The following is a 25,826-nucleotide window of genomic DNA, read 5'->3' as shown; positions in this document are numbered from 1 at the left end:
CCAGGAGGGCTTCCACAGGTGGGCCAAGCACGGACAGGAGGTGGGAGCCAAGGGGGGTCCAGTCTGTGGGCCGTGCCCAGCAGGGGTATCAGGAAGGGCGGGAGAACACGCGGCAGGGCCCTGGGACTCCATGGCTACCTCTACACTCTTCTAAAGAGGGAGCTGTGTCCGAGACCCAGAGCTGCTGGGGCATGGTGTGTGAACCCCCCCCCCAACTCCAGCCCCCTGGAGGCCAGTCTCTGCCAGGCAAACCTCTGCCTGCAGCTTCCCTTGTCAGGTGCGGGCTCGTGCCCCTGGGGCCTCCGCTGAGGCTCTGGGTCCTCCTGTTGGGGCTGCTTGCAGGAACTCGGCCCCATGCTTTCCCAAACAGGCTTTCTTTGAAATCTTGGTGGAAGCCTCTTGACCCTGTAATCCCTGCATGCGGCATGCTGCCATCCAGCGTCCCGTGAACACCAAGCCCCCACCAACACAGACCCTCAGGCACCTGAAACCACTGCAGCAGCCTCAGTGCTGGTGAGAAACTGATTCCTGGTGGCTTTGGGCACATCAGGCACCCAAGGCTCCTTTCTCAGACTGCCCTGGAAAGTCGGATGCAGATTCCCATCTCCCCCTTTCTGAGCGACTCCAGGTTTATTGTATTGCTTCGGTGCAGAAATAGCTGATTTTTTTTTTGGCCCTGCATCCTTGCACTGTCCTGGGCTGCACTTGACCTACACTCCTCTCCCATCCAAGCTGCAAATCTCCCAATCTTCCTCTTCACTCCTGACCCTCCCTGGTTTGTCTAAAAGCAGCAGGTGACACCCATACTGAGGTCTGCCCATCGCCTTGGAGTTTGGCCTCAGTGTAACCAAGATGGCTTTTGGTCCAGTTCCCGAGTTCCTCATTTCCACCTGAATTGCCACCCTTTGCCACCTGGAGCGCCCCCACCATCACCACAAAGCTCCACAGACAGCTTCAGGCTTCCTCTGGCTGCTCCTCCAAATTCTCCCAAACCTAAGTCACGTGTCAGGTATCCCCCAGACTGCCCCACCCCTCGGGACCAAAGCTGTGACAAGCTTTTCTTCACCACCACAAGATACCTGAGGTGATTATAAAAGGGAAAGATTCATCTGGGCCCCGGGTTTCAGAGGTCTTAATGCAGACTGGCCCTGCTGCTTTGGGGCCGTGGTGAGGCAGCACGTCCCAGGGTGTGTGTGTGTGGGGGGGAAGCCTCTAAGCCCTTGGGGCCAGAAGGCAGAGAGAAGGGAAGGGGCCAGGACCCCACAGGCTCCTTGGGGGCTTGCCTCCAGTGACACTGGGACCTCCCAAAAGGCCCCACCTCCCAACAGTACCTGACTGGGAGCCAAGCCTTTGCCACCAACACTCAAGTACAGAACTCTCAAAATACAAAGGGAACCTTCAAACAGCAGGAGAGACCTGTCACAGACAAGGGCTCTCCAGGGAGATGAATGGCCGATTCCCCGTCACAATCACAGGGGCCAGAAGTAAGTGGGATGATCATTTACATATTGTGGTCCTGGGGACTGAACCCAGGGGTGCTGTACCCTGAATGTTGTACCACCAGCTCTTTTTTGTTCGACTTTTTGTTTTGAGACAGGGTCTTGCTAAGTTGCCCAGGCTATCCTTCCTTGAACTTGGAGTCCTCTCGCCTCAGTGTCCCAAGGCACTGGGATTGCAGGTGTGTGTCCTGTACCTGGCAGGAACGACACACTAAAAGTGAGGAGCAAAATACATTCACCACCTGGGTGTGGTGGTGCATGCCTGTGGTCCCAGAGATTCAGGAGGCTGAGGCAGGAGGACTGGGAGTTCAAAGCACCCAAGTGGGACTTACCAGCATGATTCGGGGGTGGTTTGTATCAGAAACCCACCAGAATAGCAGACCCCACTGTGTGAGCAGAAGGGAAAAGCCACAGTCACTCTTAGTGGGCACAGAAAAGGCGCTAATAACTGCTGGTGCCTTCCACGGTGGAAGGGGACCTTGCCACATCATAGAGGTCTCATGAGAAACCCACAGCTAACATCCAGCTCAGTGGCAGTGCCCGTGAGCTGGTCCTCCAGGATCAGGGACAGGGAAGAGGCCTGCTTCCCCACTGCCATTCACCGTCACACTGGAAGGCCAGCCAGGCAGCTGTGGAGGAAAGGTGCAAAACTGTGTCTACCTACAGATGATAGGAGCCCATACGTATAAAATCCCCCCAAGTTCCGCTCAAAAGCTGCTAGAGCTGGTAAGAAAATGCAGTAAAGTTGTAGGGTTTGAAATCAGTGAACAACTCCAGCTGCATTTCCACACACCAAGGAACAATCTAAAAAGGAAATTCCAGGGGCTAGGCTGTGGCTCAGCAGTAGAGCGCTCGCCTAGCACATGCGAGGCACTGGGTTCGATCCCTAGCACCACATAAAAATAAACAGATAAAATAAAGATATTATGTCCAACTACAACTAAAAAAAAACCTGAAGAGTTTAAAATAAATAAAATTTATTTAAAAATAAAACAATTCCATTTACGACGACATCTACAAGAATAAAACACCTAAAGGTACATTTTTTTTAAAGAGAGAGAGAGAGAGAATTTTTAATATTTATTTTTTTAGTTCTCGGCGGACACAACATCTTTGTTGGTATGTGGTGCTGAGGATCGAACCCGGGTCGCACGCATGCCAGGCAAGCGCACTACCGCTTGAGCCACATCCCCAGCCCCCTAAAGGCACATTTAATCAGTGAAGTGAAACACACTGAAAACCACCAAGTGTTGCTGCAGAAAGGAGAGATCTGAATAAGGAGAAAGATGCTCCTGTCCATGCACAGGAAGGACACTATCAACAGAGCAAAGAGAGAGCCGTAGCTGGGCGTGGTGGCGCACACCTGTGATCCCAGCGGCTCGGGAGGCTGAGGCAGGAGGATAACGAGTTCCAAGTCAGCCTTGGCAATGGCAAGGTGCTAAGCAACTCAGTGAGACCCTGTCTCTAAATAAAATGCAAGATAGAGCTGGGGATGTGGCTCAGTGGTTGAGTGCCCCTGAGTGCAATCCCCGGTACCCCTGCCCCCCAAAAAAGACAGCTATAGAATGGAGGAACAGGGTCTTGTTAGTGGCCCAGGGTGACCTCCAACTTGTGATCCTCCTGCTTCAGCCTCCCAAGTCACTGGGATTACAGACATGCACCTCCATGTCTGGCCAGCAAACCCACTTCTGTGTTCATGCACAAAGGAATTGAAAATAGGGACTCGGGTAGTGTTGTACACCTGTATTTATTGCAGTTTATTCACAAAAGCAAAGACGTGGAGCAACTCAAGGGTCTGTTGACAGGTGAATGGACACACAATGTGGTGACATCTACAGTGGATCAGCCAGGAAAAGCAGGGACTTACACAGCAGGGGTGTAGTCACCTCTGGGCACTGCTGAGTCTACCCAGTGACACACCTGGACTCAGCTCCCAGGGAGAGCAGAGGATGCTGCCAGGCTTGGAGGGGGCTGGACACTACTGTGTAAGGAGGCTGTTCTGTTGGGGTGCTGAAGTAGCTTGTGAAATAGATAACAGTGACCATGCATCACACAGAGTCCCAGCTTCACCATCACTAAGAGTACCTCCGTATGGGTTTACTACAGAGACCAGCAGGGCCCTAAGGCAGGTGCAGCAGGCGTGGAGTGGAGCTCTGGACTGATTTGGGAACAGTGTCCCCCCAGTGCCAGCAGCTCTGAGGTCTGAGCAGGCAGAGTGGATAGTGGTCAGGGGCTGGCATGGTCCCAGGATCTCTGTCTGACCTGGGAGAGGTGGGAGGAGGTGGCCTGGACCCACAGACATATTGCAGGTGGGCCAGAAGCACTGAGCAGCCTGGGTCCTAGGTGGACTGGGGGTGGAGGAGGGCTAGGTCACTGCCTCCTGGCCTCCCACAGCCCAGACCCCTGGGATGCCCCTCACCTGGTACCTCTCTCCCTCTGTCCTGCAGATCTGCAGCAGATGCACACACCTGGCCAGCCTGGGGATTCAAGGAGAGGGGCCCTCAGAGCTCCAAGTCTGCAGCAGGTGCCTAGGCCCACCTGCTCTTGGTTGCTCTGCCCGGGGTGACCACTGTGCCCTACAGGCTGAAAGTAGTAGAGGACATGGGGTGACCTGGAGCTGGGGGCGAGCTGCTGTAGAAGCTATGCCCCCAGGGCTAGGTAGACACTGGGTCCAGGGCCATCTTCTGGAAGAGGCCTTGCCACGTGTGCCAAGGGGTCACATCAGAAGCCTCACCTCCACAGGAACCATCGGCCTTGCCCACCCTCACAGGCTCTGGGGACCCTGCACTCTCCAGCCCCTCTGGGGCTCACACAGGGTCTCTGCAGGGCCAGCTGTGTGGACATGGCTCCATTCATGCTTGAGTCCCCTAGGCCATGGACGGACTCTGGGGAAGGCGGCTCCTCCCTCCTGTGCTTGCGTGGGCACAGTGGGTGCCAGTCAGGGGAGCAGAACAGCCATGTTCCTGCCTGCCCAAGCCCCGGGCACCCCCACTTCCATGGTTGGGCCCCTGATGAAAGCTCCTTCCTGGAGCCCATGTCCTCCCGTGGGGAAGGCCAGGCCTCTCCTCCTGCCTGGCTCTGCCTGAGGACACTGCCCCCAGCCCTGTCACCCTGTGCTTCGGTGCTCGGGGCAGCTGGCTGCTGCTTGGCTGTGAGCACACCCTGCCCAGCGTCGGCCCACAGGCAGGTGAGCTGACTGGGCTGCTGGGTGGGGGCAGGCTCGGCCATCTCCCTCGGGGCCTTCCTGGGGCCTGGGCTCCCTCCCTTCTCCCTTCGGGACCCTCTCCCCATTCTGTGGCCCTCTTTGGCTGGGCACATGTGCCCTGCCCACTGTGCCCACACAGCCCTGGGCCCCAGCCCTCATCTGCCTTGTGGGTCCCATGGCAACCATCCCCATGGGAACACAGTTCCTGGAAACACAGGTCCCAGGAACCCTCAGGACCTGCCACGACCCAGAAGCTGAAGCCCACTGGAGGGTCAGGCCAGCCCTGCTCCGGGTTCCAGCTACGGTAGGAGGACCAGCCCCGCCCTGATTGTCACATGAGGCTGCCCTACTGTCATGTGATCCTGCTCACGTGACCGCCGGGTGCCGTTCACAGAGCCAGACATGAGGCCCCAGTTCAGGGTGCCCCTGGACTGTGGGGCCCCTTTCTGGGCGCAGGTCCTGCTGCTGACACTGGGGCTGGGTGACGTCCAGGCTGGGGGTGAGTGTCGACCCAGCGGCCCCTCCTCCCTGACCCTTCAGGCCCTGGGCACCCCTGGCCCCTGATGGTCCCTGAGCCCCCGTTCTCCCCTCAAGCCCACAGAGGCCTGGACGCTGGCTTTCGGGAGAGGTACTTTGAGCAGTTTCTGGACCATTTCAACTTTGCGAGGTTTGGCAACAAGACCTTTTACCAGCGGGTGCTGGTGTCAGGTGAGCCCTGCCCCGTCACCTGCCTGCTGCATCTGTCCTGTCCTCACTGCCTGGTGCCCGTTGCACCTGCCCTGGCCTCACCACCCCGTCCCCTGCAGACAAGTTCTGGCGAAGGGGCGAGGGGCCCATCTTCTTCTACACGGGGAACGAGGTGGACGTGTGGGCTCTGGCCAACAACACAGGCTTTGTGGTGGAGCTGGCGGCCCAGCAGGGCGCCCTGCTCATCTTTGCGGAGCACGTACGTACCGGCCTGCTCCAGGGGTCCCCAGACGGCGGCTGGGCACAGGGGGCAGCCAGGTCAGCCTTCCTCCCTCACCACAGCGCTACTACGGGAAGTCGCTCCCGTTTGGGGAGAAGTCAGTGCAGCCCGGGTACACCGAGCTGCTAACCGTGGAGCAGGCGCTGGCCGACTATGCCGTGCTGATCCAGACCCTGCGGCAGAAACTGGGAGCACAGGGTGGCCCTGTCATCACCTTTGGAGGGAGGTGAGTCTTCAGAGACCAGCAGAGGGCTGGCAGGGCCACCATGGGCAGAGGTGGAACCCCTGCTCGTTCTCCTCCCTGACACCCACCCCAAATCCCCAGGGTGGCCATCACCCTGTCCAGATCAGTCAGGCCTGGAGAGAGTGTGGCCTCCTGAACACTCCACCCCCGCCTAGCCTGAGTGCTCAGGTGTCACTTGTCCCCTCTGCCCCAACCCCCCACCTTTCCCGAGTCCACGGCAGCTCCAGACCTTGTGCTGCCTGCTCCAGGAAGCCCTCCCCACTGGTCCTGAGCCAGTCCCCAGGCTGGGCCGAGGAGAGGGATGTCCACCAGGGACCTTTTCCCAGTGAAGGCTGTGCCTGACTGAGGCCAGGGTCAGAACTGGTGGTCACGGAAGTTTCAGTTCCTTCTTTTAACACCTGTGGTCTGCAAGGAAAGCAGAGGAAGTGGGTGTGGGGGGCGGGAGGACAAGCCAGAGGCCAGGGCAGGGCTGCGGCCGAGCATAGGCTGAGCACCCTAACCTGTGCCTGCCCAGCTACGGGGGGATGCTCAGCGCCTACATGAGGATGAAGTACCCCCACCTGGTGGCAGGGGCGCTGGCAGCCAGCGCACCCGTCCTGGCTGTCGCAGGCCTTGGTACCTCCAACCAGTTCTTCCGGGACGTCACAGCGGTGAGTGAGGGCCTGGGGGTCCTGGGCCAGCCTGGGCCAGCCACTTCAATGACTGCGGTCTGTTCTCCAGACCTTCCACAGCCAGAGTCCAAGGTGTGTCCAGGGCGTGCAGGAGGCCTTCCAGCAGATCAGGGACCTGTTCCTACAGGGAGGTGAGGGGCCACGAGGCCACTGCCCCACCTGCCCCCTCAGCCCCCACTGCCCCCTCCCCCTACAGCCCCCACGGCCCATGCCCCACCAAACCTTCCAGCAGCCTCCCTCTGCCCCTTCCCTGTAGCCCGAGACAGGGTCAGCCAGGAGTTTGGCACCTGCCAGCCACTCTTGGACACAAAGGACCTGACTCAGCTCTTTGTGTTTGCACGCAACGCCTTCACTCTGCTGGCCATGATGGACTACCCGTACCCCACTGACTTCATGGGGTACCTGCCTGCCAACCCTGTCAAGGTGAGGCGCCTCTCTAGGTGCAAGGCCAGCCCAGCTTCCCTGGGTGGTTGGGGCCAGCCCAGCCCCGGGGCGTTGCTCCTACTCAGGTCAGTTCATCCCCACAGCCCTGACTGACCCTCATCCTGGGACCATGAAGGTTGGGCTGTGGGCGGGGGACTCCTCTGAGATGCTCTGCTGCCCCTATATCCCAGGTTGGCTGTGCCCGGCTGCTGAGGGAGGCCCAGAGGATCGTGGGTCTGCGGGCACTCACAGGTGAGTCTGACCCTCAGCTTTGCATAGGGCAAGTTGGAGACCCAACTGCTGGTCTGGGGCTGGGCAGAGCAAGGACTTGCAGCCCTGGACTTGGGCTCTGCCTCCTGACCACCTGGGCTGCAGCAGGAAAGCCATAAACGGCAGCTGAAGGACAGAAACAGAACCCGTGCCAGGAGGGCTAGGCAGAAGCTCTGTAGGGTGGCAACAAGGTCCCCACAGGAGGTGCTGTTCAGTGGGGCCCCTGGGGTCCCCAGGCATGGAGGTCAGCATGCCCCACCCTGCCAGTGGGGAAGGTCAGGTGACACTGGACTGCCTTCAGTAGCCAGGGCAGGGCTGACGGCAGAGCCCCACAGATCCCCAAGCAGAGCCCAGGGACTCCCCACCTGCAGGGCCCTCCCAAGGGGGGTGGGTTGGTAACCTGAGCGTGCAGGATTTGTGTCCACTGCTGATCCCAGCATCCCTCCTGTCAGGGCTGGTCTACAACTCCTCGGGCACAGCACACTGTTACGACATCTACCAGCTGTACCACAGCTGTGCAGACCCCACTGGCTGTGGCACTGGCCCTGACGCCATGGCCTGGGACTATCAGGTGTGGGGTGTGGGCAGCATGAGTGGCTGGATGTGGGTGTGGGTACTCCCCCTGCCTGCCTGACCTTGGGGCGGGGCATCCAGGCCTGCACCGAGATCAACCTGACCTTTGACAGCAACAACGTGACGGACATGTTCCCTGCCCTTCCGTTCACCGCCACGCTCCGCCAACAGTACTGCCTGAATAAGTGGGGCGTGTGGCCTCGGCCGGGCTGGCTGCAGACCAGCTTCTGGGGCGGTGGTAAGGGCTGGGGGTGGGGTTGCTGGGCAGCACCCTGAATCAGCACCTGCCACAGTTCACAGCTCCAAGGGCCACACTGGGTCCTTTGCCACCACTTGGTGTCTTTCAGACCTCAGAGCCACCAGCAACATCATCTTCTCCAATGGTGACCTAGACCCCTGGGCAGGGGGCGGGGTGAGTCCTGATCTGGGCAGCTGTGGACCCCCTTGAGAACTTTTGGCTCGGGGCCACTGGTTTTGCTGAGTGGTATCAAGGGGGCCTCCCTATCAGCCTACCAGAACCTCAAAGAGCCAGCTTCGCCCCAAGGCCCCCCCAGTTCCACCCTCCACTTCTGCTCCGGTCCCTACTGTTCCCACTTTCTGGTTTCCGTTTCCTGATTACTCAAATGGACAGACATCTGGCTCGCTGATCTTCACCTTCCCTCTCCAATGGAGCCGCTGGAGCCCATGCTGACAGCTGGGTGGGAAGGCTGAGGGGGGCTGCCTATGGCCCATAGCACAAGCTGCGAGCCTGACAGGAGATCCTCCCACCAACGACAGATTCTGAGGAACGTGAGCGCGTCAGTCATTGCTGCCACCATCCACGGGGGAGCGCACCACCTAGACCTCAGGTGCAGCCAGGCAGTCCCACCTAGGCTGACAGCTGGGTGTGGGTGAGGCTCACCCTGACGGTTGGGCTCTGCATGTCCAGCTGAGTGCCCCAACCCCTGTGCCCTCTCCAGGGCATCCCACCCACAAGACCCCAACTCGGTCCTGGAGGTGCGCAGGCTGGAGGCTGCTCTCATCCTCGAGTGGGTGAAGGCAGCCCGGAGTAGGCAGCAGTGTCCCGGACACCCTGAGGAGTGAGGAGCTGCTGGCCGCCCGTCCTGCCCTGGACACACTGTTTGGGTCCACAGTGTGGCTGGGGCATTGTGGGGACCTCAAGCAAAGGGGCCGGGTGTGTCCCTGGAGGCTGGGCAGGAGCCCCCTGCTCAGCACCTGCTGAAGCTGCAGAATGTTCAATAAAGCACAGACTTGACTCCAAGGCTGGCACTTGAGGGCAACGGGGGCGGGGGGAGATTTGCCTTTCCCTGCCCAGAAAGCCACTCCATGTCCTGAAAAAGCCCACTGCTTGGTGGACAGAACTTCATTAGAGCCTCAGGCCCTCAGCAACCCCCGGGGGGGTCTCGTCCCCAGCCCTCAGCATTGGCCACCCCTTCCAGAGCACATTTATTTGGGAGTTGGGAGACGAGATATGGAAGCTGTACTTTACTTGGCTGCTCAGGACCCACTTACATCCAATCCCTCAGCAGGCCGCAACTGCTGCCCAGTCCTGCCTGTTCAGTATATGGAACTCCTGGCCCAGGAGGGTTGTGGGGGAACATGGCTACCCCCTCAATGTGGGGAGGTTATAGGGTGTCCTCAGTGAATCCAGGAGCCATAAGGCTGAGGTCCAAGAACACGTTGCAGCCAGGCCCTTCCACACACACACTTCTGGGGTCAGAGTTGGCCTGGGGTGTAAGAAACAGAGGAGGGCCCTGAGGGCACCTGCCATCCTGGGAGGCACAGGATGGCCTAGCTGCAGGCAGGCAGGAAACACATCCTGCCAGGCCTAAGGGGCCAAGATCTTGAAGGCCCCAGCCTATCAGGTGGCCCCGGGGTGCTGCCTGAGCTCCAGCTTTTCAGTTGAGAACTTCCAGAAATGACAAAAGCAAAGGGTTCTTTATGTTAACACAGACAGGCAGAGAGACCACCTTGGTCTGTAACAGAGGACCCCAGCCAAGGCCCAGGGCCAGCCCTGTGACAAGGACCCTGTGCCTGACGATAAGGACCCTGCAGCTGATGGCAAGGATGAGGACAACTGTCCTGGTATCCAAGGCTTGGCACCACTCAGAGACCTCACTCCAAGAACATGCTGGCTAGCAGCCTCAGGGCACTGCAGACTGTCAGGACCCAGCTGGCAGAAAGGTGACCCCCTGACCCACGTCACCACACTGCAGGGCTTCCCCAAGCAGGCCCTTCTCACCTGGAGGGCCGCAAGAGTCCTGCCCTTGGATGGATACTGAGGGGAGACCCAGAACTGCTACCCAAAGGTCAGCCCAGACTCCCCAGCCCAGAGACCCCCTTCCACACACAGGAGCTGCCACACTGGTTAGCAAGTGGGTTTTATCTCAACTGAGAAGTCCCTTTCCATCCAGAGGCCTGGGAGCAGGAAGAACCGGCCACCCAGCCGCAGCAAGCCCCTCCAGGCAGACAGGATCCCTGAGTCCAATGTGTAAACACCCACTCCAAGAAAGGCTGGCCCCCGGGGAGGCCCCAAGCCACGGCCTGCCAGGCCACAGAGGCTCCTCCAGACCATGGGCCAGGGCACATCCCAGGCCACCAGCTGGAGCAGAGCTGCCTGGCGGGCTCCTCCAGCTCCTCTCTGAACATGACTCAGCAGCCTCAGAAGGCGACCAGAGGGCCCAGGGCCATCAGGAAGCTCCCTGAAAGCCAGTCTGCTGGGACATCAGGGACAGGAGTCAGGAGTCGTGATTTGATTTTCTTGAGGATGAAGGCCGAAGGTGCTTGGTGAACTGGTCACCCTGAACCCCACACCAGCTCACATGGGGCTCTTGTTCCTCACACCACCCTAATTAGAAGCAAGAGACCAGGAGAGCCCAGAGCTGGGGCAGGAGCATTGGCGCTTGGCAGCCGCCCAGTACCACAGGGCCCCATGACACATGCCAGGCTCGGCGAGGCCACACTACCCCCTCAGCTATCCCAGCCCGGAGCCGCCCTAGGAGAGGGCCCAGATGGGCAAGGGGTGGGCTTCTGTGTTGAACACATAAGTGTCCAGGCTGAGCAGGTTCTGGTCGTCGGAAAACAGCAGATAGAGGTACTTCAGGGTCTCCCCCAGGAAAAAGCTCTCCATCTTGTCCCTAGGCTCAGGCTTGTGGGGGTTCTGGACATTGTTGATGGATGTATAGCCACCTGAGGGGACCTGTAGGAGAGGCAAGGCCTCTGAGACATGGGCTGGGCCCTCCCACGGTCCCCACAAACCCAGTGCAGGCTTGGGCTGGAGAGTGCCTCAACAACAGCCCCCAAAAGTCAGCTGTGCTTCTACTAGGGACCCCTGGAAAATGCCAGCAGCCTCTTAGTGCCTACAGTAGAAGCTCTCTCTCCAGCACCTGGGCTGAGGGACCTCAGCAAGGACGGACGAGGGCACAGGGTCTCCAGGGCCAGTGCTTCAGGTACAACTGGGCAAAGGGCAGGGGCAGCTGGCTGGAAGCTGGGACAGCTGAAGTCTTGGGCCCCAGGCCAGGGGACAACACACAGAGCCAGGTGTCAGGGTGGGGCTATGTCTGCCTCTGGATCCACAGTGGTGGTTGCTGGGCCTGGGCAGGGCATGACCTTCCCTGAACTGGGGCCATCTGTAAGACAGGACGCCAAGCATCTTGCAACCACAGGGTGGGCAGCGCCCTGGTCACTGCAGCAAGTGCCTCTCAAACCATGGGCCACACTCTTGGGCGTGCAGCAGGGGCCCTTCCCAGGAAGGCGTGGCCCAAGAGACAGAGTTCCAGAGCACCCAGCCCTCCACGCACAATAGGTCTCCATGCCAGAGCTCAGCGGGCAGCTGTGCCAGCTGGGTCGGACAGAGCTGGCACGGTCACCTCCAGGCCCCCAGAGCTGGCCCCACCTTGCCACCACTATCCTGGGGCACTGCCAGTCCTCAGCCAGTTGACCTGTGGCGCGAGGGCAGCTGGGGGCTCACCCGTGTGTACTTGTTGAAGCTCTGCAGGATCTCCCAGCCCCAGTCCTGGTACTTGCGGTCTCCTGTGGTGCGGTACAGGTAGAACAGGCTCTCGACGGTCTCGGGCCGCAGCAGGTTGTGCCTGTCAGCTGGCTGGGAGGAGAGCAGCGGCTCAGGGTGGCAGCCCCGTGCCCAACTCACCCCCAACACTCTCAAGCACAGCCCAGACCCAGGCTTACCTTGACCTTCACGTCCAGATTGTCTGTAGGAGGGTAAAGGTTGAAGTGCACGATCTCAGGGCTTAGGCCTGTCTCCATTTGTCGGTTCATCTGGTAACAGGTTTCCATGAGTGCCCGGGCTAGCTCCATGTGGTCAGCAGGCAAGCCGTGGTGGACGCCCAGAGCCAGCGTCCCTGGCAGGAAGCACACGAGGTGGTCCTGGAACCAGAGCGTCTCCTCACAGCTGGACCCCAGGCCCACGCATTTGGCTGGCCCATGCTGGGGCCAAGCACACTAGCCTCCAGTTCCCCGGAGGGAGAGCTGCAGACAGGCAGCCTGAGCAACCCTCCTCCTGGGCAGAACTGCAGGGATGGATGCAGTGTCCAGGAGAAAAGCTGCAGCACAGGCTCCTCCCAAGGGCAGGTGACCCAGGCATCACAGGCCCCTCCAGCCTGCCTACAGGCACCTCTGGACCTGCCGCAGGTCAGGCACCTGAGGCAGGGCTCTGGGGGCTGGCCCTGGGACTGCCATGGGGAAGGACAGGTCAGGAAAAAGGGTCCGCCTGTGACCACAGCCCACATCCCTTATTCCCCTGGCCAGGGTTCCCCTGTTCCTCCTGACATGCACTCAGGGGCTTCGAGACCACAAAGAAACAGGTGCCTCCCTAAGGCCCACAGCCCTCGAGACTCACCATCTTGGCACTGAAGCGGTCGTGGGTGAGCTCCCCTATGAAGGTGAGCTTGTTGGGCTCTGAGTGCCTCACCAGGTGTGTTTTTATCCCCTCAATGGCTGCAAGGTAGTCCTCCAGCAACCTGTGGACACCACGAGTCAGCTCCCCCTGGCCTCCGCCAGGTCACAGGACCAGGCAGGTCACTGCCTAGGGACCAGATGCTGCACACAACCCAGGCCCACATATAGGCCCTAAGCTCCTGCCCAGCTGGGTGCTAGCAAGGTGTGGGCCTTGCTCAAGAGCCCAGCCCCTCACTCCTATGAAGGCCATGACAGGGAAGCGCACACACAGGAGCCAGGCCATGCCTGAGGCGCTGCGGCTCCTGCCCAAGGACGGGGCAGGTGGGTTGGGGTCCCGCATCAAAGGCAGCAGAAGCAGGCCTCACTGTGTCTCCTGCTTCCCGCCCTGGATCCACTGCTTCAGCAGGTACTCGTAGTAGCTGTCGGCCCTGGCGCCCAAGGTGAACACACCCAGGTGGGTGAAGGAGCCGCTGTGCGTGTTGATGAACATGGGCACCAGCCCATCCTTCTTCCCAGACAGATGGTGAACGTGCCTTGTCACCTCCTCCGCGGCCTCCTGCAGCACAGGGGAGAGCGGGTTTGCTGTAGGCGGTCCTCCAGCCCCTTCAACCCACGATGCAGGAGCGCCTCCTCAGAGGTCCTGTGGAGCCCTGCGGCTCTCAGCCAGTGCCACATCAGACTACAGGGTCTCTTCCCAGACCATGGACGGCCAGTGTGCTGGGCCACTTTAACATAACAGGGAGACCCAGGAGCCCAGCCGACGGAAGCATCCAACAGAAACAACTCTCCTTCCGTGGTGACACCAGACAGTCCGCTTGGGCCAGGACGGCCCAGGGGTTAGCACCAGCATGGCAAAGGCTGGCCCACCTTAGCATGACACTGGCACGCACATGGAGCCCCAGGCAGCCACAAGGCAAGACGTGGGCAACATCCATGGCACAGCCTAGCAGAGACATGAGGGCAGGCGTGGACAGCTCCCGCGGCGAGGGGTCTGCATGCCCCAGACTGGCCACAGAGCCAAGGCCTCCCCTCATGACCCCAGCCATGTCCTTTTGCAGCTTAGAAAAACTCACTCTGACATCTACCTGCAACCTCAAGGGACACTGAGCAGCCAAAGCAGCCTTCGAGAGGGCAGACGGGGTAGGGGCTCCTGCCTCCTCATGTGCAGAGCCACAGTGGCCAGAACAGTATGCTACTGGCATGAAACCAGAACAGGGCCCAGGGGGACACCATGGGATACAAGGTGGGAGGCTAGGGACAAGGGGGCCAGGGCCATCTGATGAGAAAGCACAGCTTTCTAACAAATGAGTTGGAAACTGGACCTCAGGAGGAGTGCGGCTGCCCCTGTCTAACTCCACACGAGGGCTGACACAGGGGAGACCTGCATCCTGGACACAAGACTGAGCCTGCACACCTGCAGGGGGCACCACAGCAGAAGGACAAGGGCCTGCGTCTGTGGGGATTTCTTGACACCAGAGGGACGGGCCAACCTGACCTGCACAAAACTTAACATGTGTACTGAAAGGCACTATGAACAGTGCAAGAGATGGGCAGCCAGGGTGAACACACTCAGAATCACGCACCTGACCTGCGTTAGCATAGAGTACAGATGGAAATCTTTAAGCTCAATAAGGACTAACAAGTAGGCCAGGGCTGGATCTATGGCTCAGTGGTGGAATGTTTGCCTAGCATGCATGAGGCACTGGGTTCTGTCCTCAGCACCACATAAATGTAAAATAAAGATATTGTGTTCACCTAAAACTAAAAAATAAATATTAAAAAAAAAAAGTAGGCCAATGAGCCAGGTGCCATGGTACACGCCTATAATCCCAGCGGCTCAGGGGGCTGAAGCAGGAGGATCGCAAGCTCAAAGCCAGCCTCAGCAATGGCGACGCACTAAGCAACTCAGTGAGACCCTGTCTCTAAATAAAATACAAAACAGGGCAGGGGGTGTGGCTCAGTGGTGGAGTGCCCCTGGGTCCAATCCCCGGTACCAGAAAACAAAAACATCAAAACCTGGAAAAACCCCAAGCGTGCAACAACCCATGAGTGGATGAGCAAAATGAGGTCCCACGCCACGTGAGAGGGGCCTTGAAAGGACAGGCCGGCAGGGCTCCACTGCCACAAGGGCCCACATGCAGCGCCACGGCAGACGGGAGCAGGTGCTGCCAGCAGCCAGGGCACCAGCCTTCCATTTAATGGGGACAGTCTCAGCTTCACAGGATGAAGAGGGCTACACTGATGCATGCTGGTGACAGTCACATGGCACTGCAAATGTCCTGAGACCAAAAATATTAAGATTGCAAACTTCACGTGCATTTTCTCACACTAAAACAAAGTCAAAAATCCTGAGAAGAGAGATCAACACGCACCCGACTGCACCAGCGATGAGGAAGGGTTAGCTTCAGCAGGAACCCAGTCCTACCTGGAACTTCTTGACCCCCGTGAGACGAGAGAGCTCGCGGAACTCCAACTGAATGCTCGTCACCTCGGACACTGTGCTGTCTGAGGTCCACTGGGGTGGGTGGGCAACTCCAGTGCCGATGTTCACATCGGAGTACGGAATCTTGGAGGGCGTCATGAAGGCTGGCATTAGCCGATTGCCAAAATCTTTCTGACATAAAAGCAAGCAGACAACCGGGCTCAGGTCAGAGCCTCTTCCATGCTCAGAACTCTAAGGTGCCACCCATGGTCATCCAGGCAAGAGGCAGCGTGGCGCTTGGTACACCCAATGCACATCAGCAAACAGGAGCTGAGCATGATCCCCCTGTGCCAGGCAAGGTAGCGCCAGGCAGCACCACTCAGCTATCTGCCCTTCAGGGCAGGACCAGCAGACACTCACAGCCTTCCTCAGGAAAAGCCTGTCCCCAGACAGGTGGTAGGTGCTCAGGAGTCCGCCCAGGATACGGATGGTACTCTCAAACAGGTTCACATCCACGTCTTTCTTAAAGTTTAACTTCTGTGACACCCAAGTTCTGGCTTCTTCAAATTCTGTGACACCACAGAGTGAAGTTACAGGTATGTCATTCTCCTGCAATCCATCTCCTAAGCCTGCTGGGGAGACTCATCCTGCAGGGTTCCAGGGCCAGCCCCAAGGTCATGACCTTTCAGGCCCACCAAGCGGCCCAGAAACTGCAAACATTCCCCAGGACTGGACATGATGGCAGCAATGCTGCCAACTAAGCAGGTCACTTGGACGGAGGTGGCACCACCAAGAGAACAGCCCAGGGCAGGCCCACCTCAGGCCTAGAGGGCCCTCTGACAGCCCCATCATAGTACAGTGCCACAGCAGACTGGACATACCTCCTGGACATCCTCTAGGAGGCCAGGGGACAGCTCCTGAGTGGGCCTGGGAGGCTGGACACACAAATAGGCCCCAACCGTGCCACACACCCACCCCTGTGTCCAGGAGGAGGGTAAGCCCGGCACGGCTTTCCCAGGTGTCACACAGAACAGCTTGGCCCTGCCCCAGAAATGAGCCATTACCTTGCTTCAGACCCAAAATCCACATGGTGTCCAGGGCGTCGATCAGAGTGAGGCCCAGGCCGAACCACTCACTGAAGGACCTGGACACAGGCCTGAGCTCGTCGTGGCCCCAAGCAAACTGGCGGTACCCCTTCCACGCATGTCGAAAGGCCTCGATCACCCCTTCCTGGCGCTCGTTTAGGAGTGCTAGAAGAGGGAACACGGCCGTGGGGACGTGGTTCTGGTGCTGCTGTCAGGGCACAGGCGGGAAGCCCTCCAGGCAGAGCCCAGCAATGGGCCCAGGTGAGTGAGCAGGAGGGACGCTGGCCAGGGCCAGGAGTGTTGGGCACACAACTATGATCCCAAAGACTGAGGCAGGAGGCTGAGGCAGGACTGTAAGTTCAGCCTCAGCAACGTAGAAAGTCCCTGTTTCAGAATGAAAAATAGAAAGGTCTGGGATGTAGCTCACCAGTAGAGTACCCTGGGTTCAATCCCCAACACCGGGGAAAAAAAAAGCCCAGGCCGGGAGTCAGAGAGGCCATGGCAGGGCCCTTCAGACAGACATAGCCTATCAAGCAGATGAGGATTCCAGAGGCCACACTTAACTACACCAGGCATTCAGCCCCTGTGGAGCTGGCTGTCCCCTGTGGCACAGGGGCCTCTATTCAAGGCTTGTGAGGGCCACACTCCCACAGCCCACTGGGACAAGGTCCCCCTTTTGTGGTGCAGGGGGTGAGGGGCACTCTACCACTGAGCTACATCCCCAGCTTTTCTTATTTTTTGAGACAGGGTCTCACTGGGTTGCCAGGCTGGCCTCAAAGGTGATCGTCAACCTCCTGAGCAGCTGGGATCGCAGGTAGACCACTGCACCCATCCAAACCAGCCCTCTGAGGCAGCAGACAGGTGCAGAGGCTGGGTCTAGTAGTGTGCAGCAGGGATGTGGGCACAGGGTACCCTACCCCAAACTCGTCCCATTCAGCCACACTAGCTTTGGAAGCCCCAGGACAGGGCCCTGTGGCGCTTAGGCTGGGTAGCCCTCCACAGGTGCACAGCATCTCCTGCTGCTGTGAGACATGGGCACCGTCCCAGGCCCTCAGTCTCTGGCCTCTGGTGTCACGGTGCTTCCTCCCACAGACTGAGCTCCTTCTACAGCTGCAGCTTGGCTTGTTCACTTCCGAGTCCCTGCTGCGCCTGGGGCTGCGAGTCACAGCTTGGGGTTCCTTATCCTCCTGCACCTGGAGGCTTTGGCAGCAGAAGCAGAGCAGGGACCCACGTGTGGGCCCTGGCAGTGAGTGACCCAAGCCTTAGTCTCCCTGTCTATTGGATGGGCATGTGCAGGCACTTACCTCAAAGGGCACAGTGAGTGCAGAGGCAATGACAAGTGGCCCTCCACAGACGGTGCTAAGACCCTAGCGACCACACCAAGCACAACGCTGTCTGTGTTACACCAGGGCACAGCCTGGCCCAGGCAGTGAAAGCAAACCTCCCAGCTACAGCTCCTCTCCTGCTGCCTAGTGCTCAGACCAGGGGGCCAGGGCCACCAAGAAGCCATGGGTTGTTACCAGGGCTGAGAAAAGCATGTGGGCCCAAGAACCTTGGCTGGCTGTGGATACTGAAGGGCAAGCTCCCTGGGTCCATCAGGCAGGAGGCCACAGCATGGATGCAGAGAGCACCAACCACCAGCTTCTTGGATACAGGCCCAGGTGAGGCAGGGGCAAGTGGGGCCTTACCCGGTTCTTTCTGCATCCTGGTAACCAGTGGGGAAGGCTTGGCAGGGGCCTCTGCTCTTCTCAAAGGGAGTCCAGTGCCCTGCTCGGGCTCGATCACTGCACCCCGCCAGCTTCAGGGAAAGGAAAGCAGTCAGCCAGACCAAGGGTGCACGTCCACCACGCCCCACACCCTCACACCACACAAGACCCATGTCCAGAGAGTCCTATCTCTGGGGGGGGTACACGGCCACAGAGCAATAGGAAAACAACTAGTTGGTCCTGATGTGCTCCAGGCCGTCTAGTCAGGATCACAGTCATGGTCACGGTCACCTGAATGTGGACAAGACACCTGGGCTGCTCTAAGCAAGGGGAGAACCTGGGGTTAGAGAGCATGGAGTGGTACTGAGGCCAGCAGGGGACTGTGAGAAAGGGTGCTGCAAGGGAAAGGGAGGCCAGAGGTGAGGGCTCCTAAGGCGAGTGACCACATAATTTATCATCCACACTGAGTCAAAGCGAGATGGACATGGGATGAAGGGCTGGTCACCTACACTGGCATTTTCCCTACTCACAAGATACACAGTAACCCAATGTCCCTTTCTGGGGTTTGGCCTGATGGGCAACACATAGGAATAGGCAAAAGGTTTCCAACGCAACACTGGGGCTGAGGACTGGCTCAAATAGTCTTTTGTTGTTGTTGTTACAGGGGATTGAACCCAGGGGCACTTAACCACTAAGCCACATCCACAGCACTTTTTTGTATTTTTTTATCTAGAGACAGGGTCTCACTGAGTTGCTTAGGGCCTTGCTAAGTTGCAGAGACTGGCTTTGAACTCATGATCCTCTGGCCTCAGCCTCCTGAGCAGACAGGATTACAGGCATGTGCCCTGCACCCAGCCCAAAGAGTCTCCCAAACAGTCACTTAATGACCTCAGCTGAACTGGTTCCAGATTAGCTAAAGGCCTCTTGATTCCACTGAGTGCCCACGACTTGGGAACACAAGTTCAAATGCTCTGACTCTGAAAGCAAACCTCCTTTTATTCATGTAACATGATTAAGAACTTCCATGGGCTATGGTTTTCCCTCAAGTACACGTGTCCCTGCGGGCTGTCTGCCTGGGTTCCTGAGTCCAGGCCTCTGGCCCTGTCTTTGGGTTCAGCTCTAGAGGCTCAGAGGACCTGCTCGGGCCAGCCCACCTGGTTGAGCTCCCACTCACTGTGTGCAGAGTGCTCAGGGCTGGGCCTTTCTGGGAGCAGGGTGTGAACAGACCACACCCCACCAGGCTGCCTGCCCTCTGCAAGTCCAGGCCCACCCCACACTCTCACCCTTGATACCTGATGACGGTCCGCTGTGTGTTCTCTTCCTGATGAGCATCCCCCGGGGCTGCTGCCCGCTCCTTAGTGTCACCCTGTGTCCCAGCCTTGGAGTCCGTGTTGGGGGCTCTGATCTGCAGGTGGGGAGGCCCCCGCCGGAAATGCTTTCGAGGCCTCTGGACAAAAATCAGAGTCTCAGGTGAGACTGCCTATGGGCTACACTTCTAGGCATGCCAGGGTCCCCCCAAGGGCACACCCACTCCGGAGAGGAGGGGGACTTGTGGGTCCACTCAACCTCAGGGGGTGATTTTGATTTTTAAGCACATTGCAGGCTTGGGAGATGACCTGCTTAGAAGCCTGGTGACAAAGCCAACTTGCTAGTACAGGCCTGGACAAAGACTTGAGAACCCTGGTGGAACGTTCAGTGTCACAGTCCTAGAAGAGCAAGCGTGGCAAGGACCATGACTCTGGATGGAAGACCCAATGGCGCCACTCTGCTCCCCACTGCCTGCTGCCCGTCCTGGGAAGATTGAAGGACACTGTGTCCTCACATAGCACAGGATCCAAACAACACAGGGTGACCCTCTGCTCCTCCACACTGAGGCAGCCCTGGCCACAGGCTTGGTGGATCTTCCAGCTCCATCCTCCATGTTTCCACAGCAACAGGCACCGAATACCACTTGGCTTAATTTATATGTGATGAAGGGATTCTCAGTAGATAAACAATTTATTGAATCATGCTATATCTATGCCAAGGAAACCCCAGCTACAGCCAGGCGCGAGGGCACACACCTGTAACTCCAACTACTTGGGAGGTCAGCCTCAGCAACTAAGCATGACCCTGTCTCAAAATCAAAAAGGACTGGGGCTGGGACTGAGTGGTTAAGTGCTCCCTTGGTTCAATCCCCAGTACCCAATCCCTTCAAAAAAAGAAAGAAAAGAAAACCCAGCTATAAAAACCTGTAAAGGGGACACTCTCATGATATGCACAGAGTATCCAGGACACAAATCCACAGACAACTGACCTAATTGTGCACACACATCCACCTAAATAAAACCTTTAAAATAAATACACCAAATCTTTCAAACGCTTCTCTGGGTAGAGTGGCAATGAGTGTTTGGTTTTTCCCTTTTATACCTTTTTCAATGTTTCAGTTTTCCTTCCTAAGCATCTATAATGTTTGAGATCAGTCACAGCATACAGATTAACAGAAAAAGGTGTGGCAGAAACCAAGCCCCTCACTGCCAGATTTTCCAGGAAGAGCCAGAGGCTAAAGGAGAGGTTCACAGGCTTCTGAGGGCAGCATGTCCCCCAAGTCCATGCAAGAGAGACCCAGAATGTTCGCTGCATGCTGCTCCAGCCCCTGCTGGACACCAGATGCAGGCTTCCAGAAAACCCCAGAGCAGTGTAGCACATCCTCACGCAGTCACGTGACTCCGTGTGGCAGCTGCACCATGCAGATGCAGCCTGCACACACCGACCCTCCCATCCAACAGAGCAGGCCCCCAACTGGCCAGAGGCACAACCATCCCATGAGGCCTGTCTTGTCCCTTACCACCTGCCCCACTGTGTGGTCGGAACACAGCACCACTGTTTACAGAAGGACGGGGGCTGGCCAGTGCAGGTGGTAGGCATCCCCCTGCTTTTCTGTACTTGCCACTACCTCCACGGAGCATCTAGTAATTATAACAACTTACATATTTAGGTTAAAAAAAACCACAATGCCCCCCATCTAGAGTAAAGGGCCAACACAGTGAGCAGCTGTCTGGCCTTAACCTCCTAGCCCAGAGCTAATCCTTGGGAGGAAGCTCCCTAAGGCTGCTCTCAGCAAAGACTTCTGGTCTCTGTCCACATGACACCCTGAAGGGATGTGAAACCTCCACCTGCAGTCTAGAACAGTGCCCATGGAGAAGCACCTGAGCCCAGCCACGTCTGGTAGGCCCAGTCATGGACATGTGGATATAAGTAACCGATACCTAAGAGCACAGCAGCTATACTGCCATGGATGCCTGCCCTAGCTCTCAAGGGACTCAGGTCTTGTCCTTCTCCATTCTAAGCCTCTCACCCACAAGTCATTTTGCAAGTCCTCTTCCTGCCTCTGACCCATCCCTGGACTCCACTTTCTCTGCCCTGTTCCCTCACTCCAAGTTTCTAAGCATGGATGCCCCAGGGCTTGGCTTGGTCCTTCCCTGACTCCTACATAACACACAACACACACCATCTCTACCTGGGAACTTGCCACATCTACTTCCCTTGCCCCGTGATCCTGACACAGTCCATCTACTGAATGCTCCCAGGGACCACTAACAAAGCAGTACCAAATATAGGGCCTAACTATCCCCAGACTGCTTCCTGATCAGCACTCCACTGGCCCCTCTGCCTGGGGACCCTCACTCCCTTCCTCTCTCACACCTACTCCCATGGAGCCTTCCTTCACTGCAAGGCTGCCCATGGTGAGCAAAGCTCAGGTCTCCATTCTACCTTCCCTGAGTACCTAACATTGTGTCTCCACTGGACCACCAGTGTTCACAGCCAACATCATGGACGTGGCTCTCTGCTGAGATCATCCTGGGCACATCAAGAGAAAGCTCTAGGGGCTGGGATTGTGGCTCAGAGGTAGAGCACTTGCCTGGCATGCGTGAGGCACTGAGTTCGATCCTCAGCACTACATAAAAATAAAATAAAGATATGTGTCCATCTATAACTAAAAAAAAAAAAAAAAGCTCTAGTGCCACCCTCATCCAGGCAGACCCAATTTTCTGCTCCCTGGCCTGGCCCTCTGGGAATCTGAACTCTTGCTCAGGTAGTTTTACTTTTTCAGGCCTGCTCTGTTCACCCCAACCAGAAATGGGCTTCTCAGCCTTCAGCTGGACTCTCAGGGCCACGTCCTCAGAGAGGCTGCCCTCAACAATGGCACCACCTGTTTCCATACCTCCTGCTCCTCTGCACACAGGCCACACCATACCTCCTGCTCCTCTGCACACAGGCCACACCATACCTCCTGCTCCTCTATTCACAGGCCACACCATACCTCCTGCTCCTCTATTCACAGGCCACACCATACCTCCTGCTCCTCTGCACACAGACCACCTGCCTGGTCCTGTTTGTTGCTGGCTTCTCACTTGCCTCTTCACCAGCCTCTTTCCCTCATCGCTGTGTAACCTGCACCTAGTACAAGAGCCAGCCCCAGCAGGTTTCAAAGAAAATGGAAGAAGAGTACACCTCTCTCTTTCCCCAACTCTTATGCAACCAGCAAGAAATGAATGTTAGATGAAAATGCAGAGACTGGCAGGGACAGTGTTTCTTCTTAGTCTGCTTGACACAGCGGCTACTGTCTTGTTTGTTCGTTTCTTTTTTTTTCTTTTTAATTTTTTTTTTTTAAATTTTTTAGTTTTCGGCGGACACAACATCTTTGTTTGTATGTGGTGCTGAGGATCGAACCCGGGCCGCACGCATGCGAGGAGAGCGTGCTACCGCTTGAGCCACATCCCCAGCCCACGGCTACTGTCTTGGAATGCTAAACGGAGCCCAGCTAAACTCCATCTAGTGTTTACTGGAAGTACCTGAGGCAACATCTTGGAAAACGCTGGGCTGGCGTCTGCCTTCTGAGGTGCTGGTAAGACAGGAGGGTTTGCTGGCTTCAATCCAGGGATTTCTGGCATCATCTTCCGCTCTTCTGTGGGCTTGCCACTCAGAGCTGCAGGAGAGAGTCCTGTTTTTCAACCATCCCCCAAGGACAGAGACTTAAATTGCTCAGCAAGAAATGTCTAGACAGGTGTTATTTGTTTCAGGAGAAGAGTGAGACCTCCAAGAAGTCACTCAATTTGAGAACAGCCACAGGAAATAAAATCTTTTTCAAAGCAATTGACAGTGTGTATCCTTATGCACAGCACAAAACCCCAACACACTTTACCTTAATAGCACAACATGGTGGCAAACAGGCAATGTATTTGAGCAACCTCCAGAAGCTCTGCAGCCAGGAGCAACAATCTTAGGGAAGCTCAAAAGTGATTCTCCACTGCCTTACAGAAATCTGCTGGTCTTTCCAAACACTCAGTAACAAGTGCTAGGAAACTAATGCAATTATCAAGACTGAATGACCAGGAGACAGAGGGTGGAGACAGCAGTGTTGACACCAGACTCCTAGAGAGCAGCTAGCCAGCATATGGACATCTGTGCTCCAAACAACTGGTCACAGCTGGCTCCACTTCTCTCCTCTGCATTTCTTGCAAATATGCTGCTACATATACCTGCTGGAGCTGTGTACTGCAAGGTTGTATCTGCCCTCTGACAAGTATCCTCTAGCACCCCTGGTGCTTCTGATACCTTTCCACTGGTCTGCCATATGGATGTAGGACAGGAATCCACAGAGAATCAGAAAGGCCAAGAGAAAGATAATCATGTTCTGCTGTAATCTCGACAGCTGCTTCCATTTCTAAGGAAGGGACAAAGAATGACATTTCTTAGTGAAGAGCGACAATTGAGAATCTCCTCCACTGTCACGGATTCAGTGAGCAATCCAGAAAGACTCAGTGGCCAGTCGACGTTGTTTCCAGAGCAGAGAAGTTCCCCATCAGCAGGGTTTACATTACATGTGATGTAACACATGTAACACGTGTGCAATGAGAATAACAACGACAAGGACACTCGGATCCAGTTGCATGGGCACTGGTGAAAGACTCCTATAATCGATGCGCTGCATCGATGCCTCTCTGGCCAAGATCACCGTGAACGCCCCAGCAGGAAACAGAAGGGCGCACGACCCGTTCCCGTCCCAGGGGAAGCGACACCATCTGGAAGCAGGGTGACCCGCCGCGGACCGGCCTGCGGCCAGGCCAGAAGGACCCCAGGCCCAGCGCCGACGGCCCGCCGCCCTGCAGGCGGTCGAGCGCCGCGCAACCCGCCGACGGCCCGCCCCGACTCACTCTCCAACACGAGCGCCGCCGCCGGCTCTTGCTGTTGTCGTAGCTCTCGCCGACGCTCAGGGTCACCGAGATGAAGTCCCGGTGAGGCGCCGACGCCGGCGGCGGGTACATGGCGACCGCGCCGGCCCGCAAGCTCCCGTTCGCCGGCGGTGTCAGGAAGCCCGAGTCCGAGAGGCAAAATAAACCGCCATAGCGGAGCCGTCCGCACCCCGCCCATCCTTCTGTGCCAAAGTGCGCACGCGCCGCGCCTTCCGCCGGCCATTCCGCATGCGTCTTACCCAGCTAGTCCCACTGCGCGCGCGCGCCCCTCGCGGCTCCCAGTGGGCACTATGCCTCGTACGGCGCCTGCGCGAGGTTGTCCGCGCCTGCGCCGTAGCCTCAAGTCACTGCACGATCTGGCAGCCGTGGAACCCGAGCACCCTGCCGCGCGTCCTCCCGCCGAGTCCGCCTCGCGCGCCTCCTGCCCGGCGCTGGGCCGGGTGGCATCTGCGCTGGGGACCCTCCCTTCCCGGGGCCATCTTCTAATCTCTTCTAATCTCCGCTGGATAGAAGGCGTAAAAGGAACAGGTGGAAAGGAGAGACGGAGGAAGGACAAGGAAAGATTTTGGCGTAAACTTCCCCCTACTTGCCGGGCCTGTCATCCAGCCTCTCCGGAGTCTGAGGCAGGAGGACCGCGAGGAAAAGCCAGCCTCGGCAACTTAGGGACCCTGTCTCGAAATCAAACTTGAAAGTCCTGGGGATGTGGCTCAGTAGTTAAGCCACCCTGGGTCCAATCCCTGGTACCAAAACGGTTTGGGATACTCTTCCAGGCCTGTCCCTTCCAAGTCAGTGGGAAGTCACTCGTGGTAATCACCTTGTCAGTGTTCTTCGGCGCGCCGGTAAATAGGTTCTGCCAAGACATGTCACTTTCAGAAAGCTATAGTCTATGGGGGTTTGCACGTTTGTATGAAGTAGATGGTGGAGACCACATCCCTACACACCTCTCACACCCACTTTTCACCAGGTTTGCTCCAAAAGAGCTGGATCCCCAAAACACTCTCTCAGTGCGTTCTCCCTGGAATGTGTATTTGTTTCCTAAATAGATCCTCGTCTGTGTCTCTGGTGCCTGTGGACGTTCTCCATCACTGGTCCCGGGATCCTGTGGGAAGTGTCTGGTGTGAACTCCTGTCCTTAGAGTTCTCCCTCTGCTCCCTTTACCCTACCCCCCCCCCCCCCGCCCCGTGGTGCTGGGGACTGAACCCAGGACCTTGAGCCTGCCAGGCAAGCCCTCCACCAACTGAGCTGTGTCCCCAGCCTCGCTCCCTTTACTTTCTTTCTTTAAAATATATATTTTTTTAGTTGTCAATGGGCTTTATTTTGTTTGTTTATATGCGGTGCTGAGGATGGAACCCAGGGCCTCTCCCATGACAGGCAAACGGCCCCTGAGCCCCAGCCCAGCCCCCCTTTACTTTAAAGGCTGCTCAGAAGAAGCTCTATGTACTGCACTGGTCATGGCTCCCTTTTTTTGTGATGGGAAATCCCTGAACTGTAGATTCAAGTGGCAGTTAGGTAAGGTTGATGCCATCCTTGGGACCTGATAGGACTGTTTGAACTCTAAAACCGAAAGGCTCAGTGGTCTTTGGCACTCTTCCCTGGTTTCTTCCCTCT

General features: G+C 57.4%; 2 protein-coding genes and 1 long non-coding RNA gene across 7 annotated transcripts; 1 reads left to right on the top strand and 2 right to left on the bottom strand.

The window, feature by feature from the left end:
• Positions 1-1,494: 1,494 nt before the first annotated feature.
• LOC308635822 lies at positions 1,495-5,787 on the bottom strand. Its single transcript, XR_014019271.1, has 3 exons — positions 5,659-5,787; positions 3,919-3,976; positions 1,495-2,128 (listed from the first exon to the last, which is right to left on the bottom strand). It is a non-coding gene; the product is annotated as an uncharacterized lncRNA (long non-coding RNA).
• Positions 5,053-9,107, top strand: DPP7 (dipeptidyl peptidase 7). Of its 3 annotated transcripts, XM_081270196.1 has the most exons (13): positions 5,053-5,203; positions 5,299-5,412; positions 5,511-5,650; positions 5,734-5,897; positions 6,430-6,565; positions 6,636-6,717; positions 6,843-7,009; positions 7,201-7,261; positions 7,732-7,850; positions 7,934-8,090; positions 8,200-8,264; positions 8,630-8,700; positions 8,812-9,107. In XM_081270196.1, exons 1-13 carry the CDS (start codon positions 5,107-5,109, stop codon positions 8,933-8,935), a joined length of 1,497 nt encoding a protein of 498 aa, XP_081126322.1. In that variant the 5' UTR covers positions 5,053-5,106; the 3' UTR covers positions 8,936-9,107. The 3 variants fall into 3 exon arrangements, with proteins under 3 accessions (XP_081126322.1, XP_081126323.1, XP_081126324.1); XM_081270197.1 differs by lacking the exon at positions 8,200-8,264; XM_081270198.1 differs by lacking the exons at positions 7,732-7,850; positions 7,934-8,090.
• Positions 9,108-10,186: 1,079 nt separating this feature from the next.
• Positions 10,187-24,456, bottom strand: MAN1B1 (mannosidase alpha class 1B member 1). 3 transcript variants are annotated; one of them, XM_081270010.1, is made up of 13 exons: positions 24,180-24,409; positions 23,581-23,689; positions 22,818-22,951; positions 19,275-19,429; positions 17,965-18,074; positions 16,256-16,441; positions 15,612-15,760; positions 15,195-15,383; positions 13,135-13,325; positions 12,711-12,831; positions 12,041-12,238; positions 11,823-11,954; positions 10,188-11,051 (listed from the first exon to the last, which is right to left on the bottom strand). In XM_081270010.1, exons 1-13 carry the CDS (start codon positions 24,288-24,290, stop codon positions 10,848-10,850), a joined length of 1,989 nt encoding a protein of 662 aa, XP_081126136.1. In that variant the 5' UTR covers positions 24,291-24,409; the 3' UTR covers positions 10,188-10,847. The 3 variants fall into 3 exon arrangements, with proteins under 3 accessions (XP_081126138.1, XP_081126136.1, XP_081126137.1); XM_081270011.1 differs by lacking the exon at positions 10,188-11,051 and adding an exon at positions 11,089-11,481 and having other exon boundaries at positions 24,180-24,411; XM_081270012.1 differs by lacking the exon at positions 23,581-23,689 and having other exon boundaries at positions 10,187-11,051; positions 24,180-24,456.
• Between the last annotated feature and the right edge of the window lie 1,370 nt (positions 24,457-25,826).

Source organism: Spermophilus citellus (assembly GCF_964194105.1).
Source record: "Spermophilus citellus genome assembly, chromosome: 2".
Lineage (NCBI taxonomy): Eukaryota > Metazoa > Chordata > Mammalia > Rodentia > Sciuridae > Spermophilus > Spermophilus citellus.
This window is presented reverse-complemented; position numbering and strand designations above follow the sequence as displayed.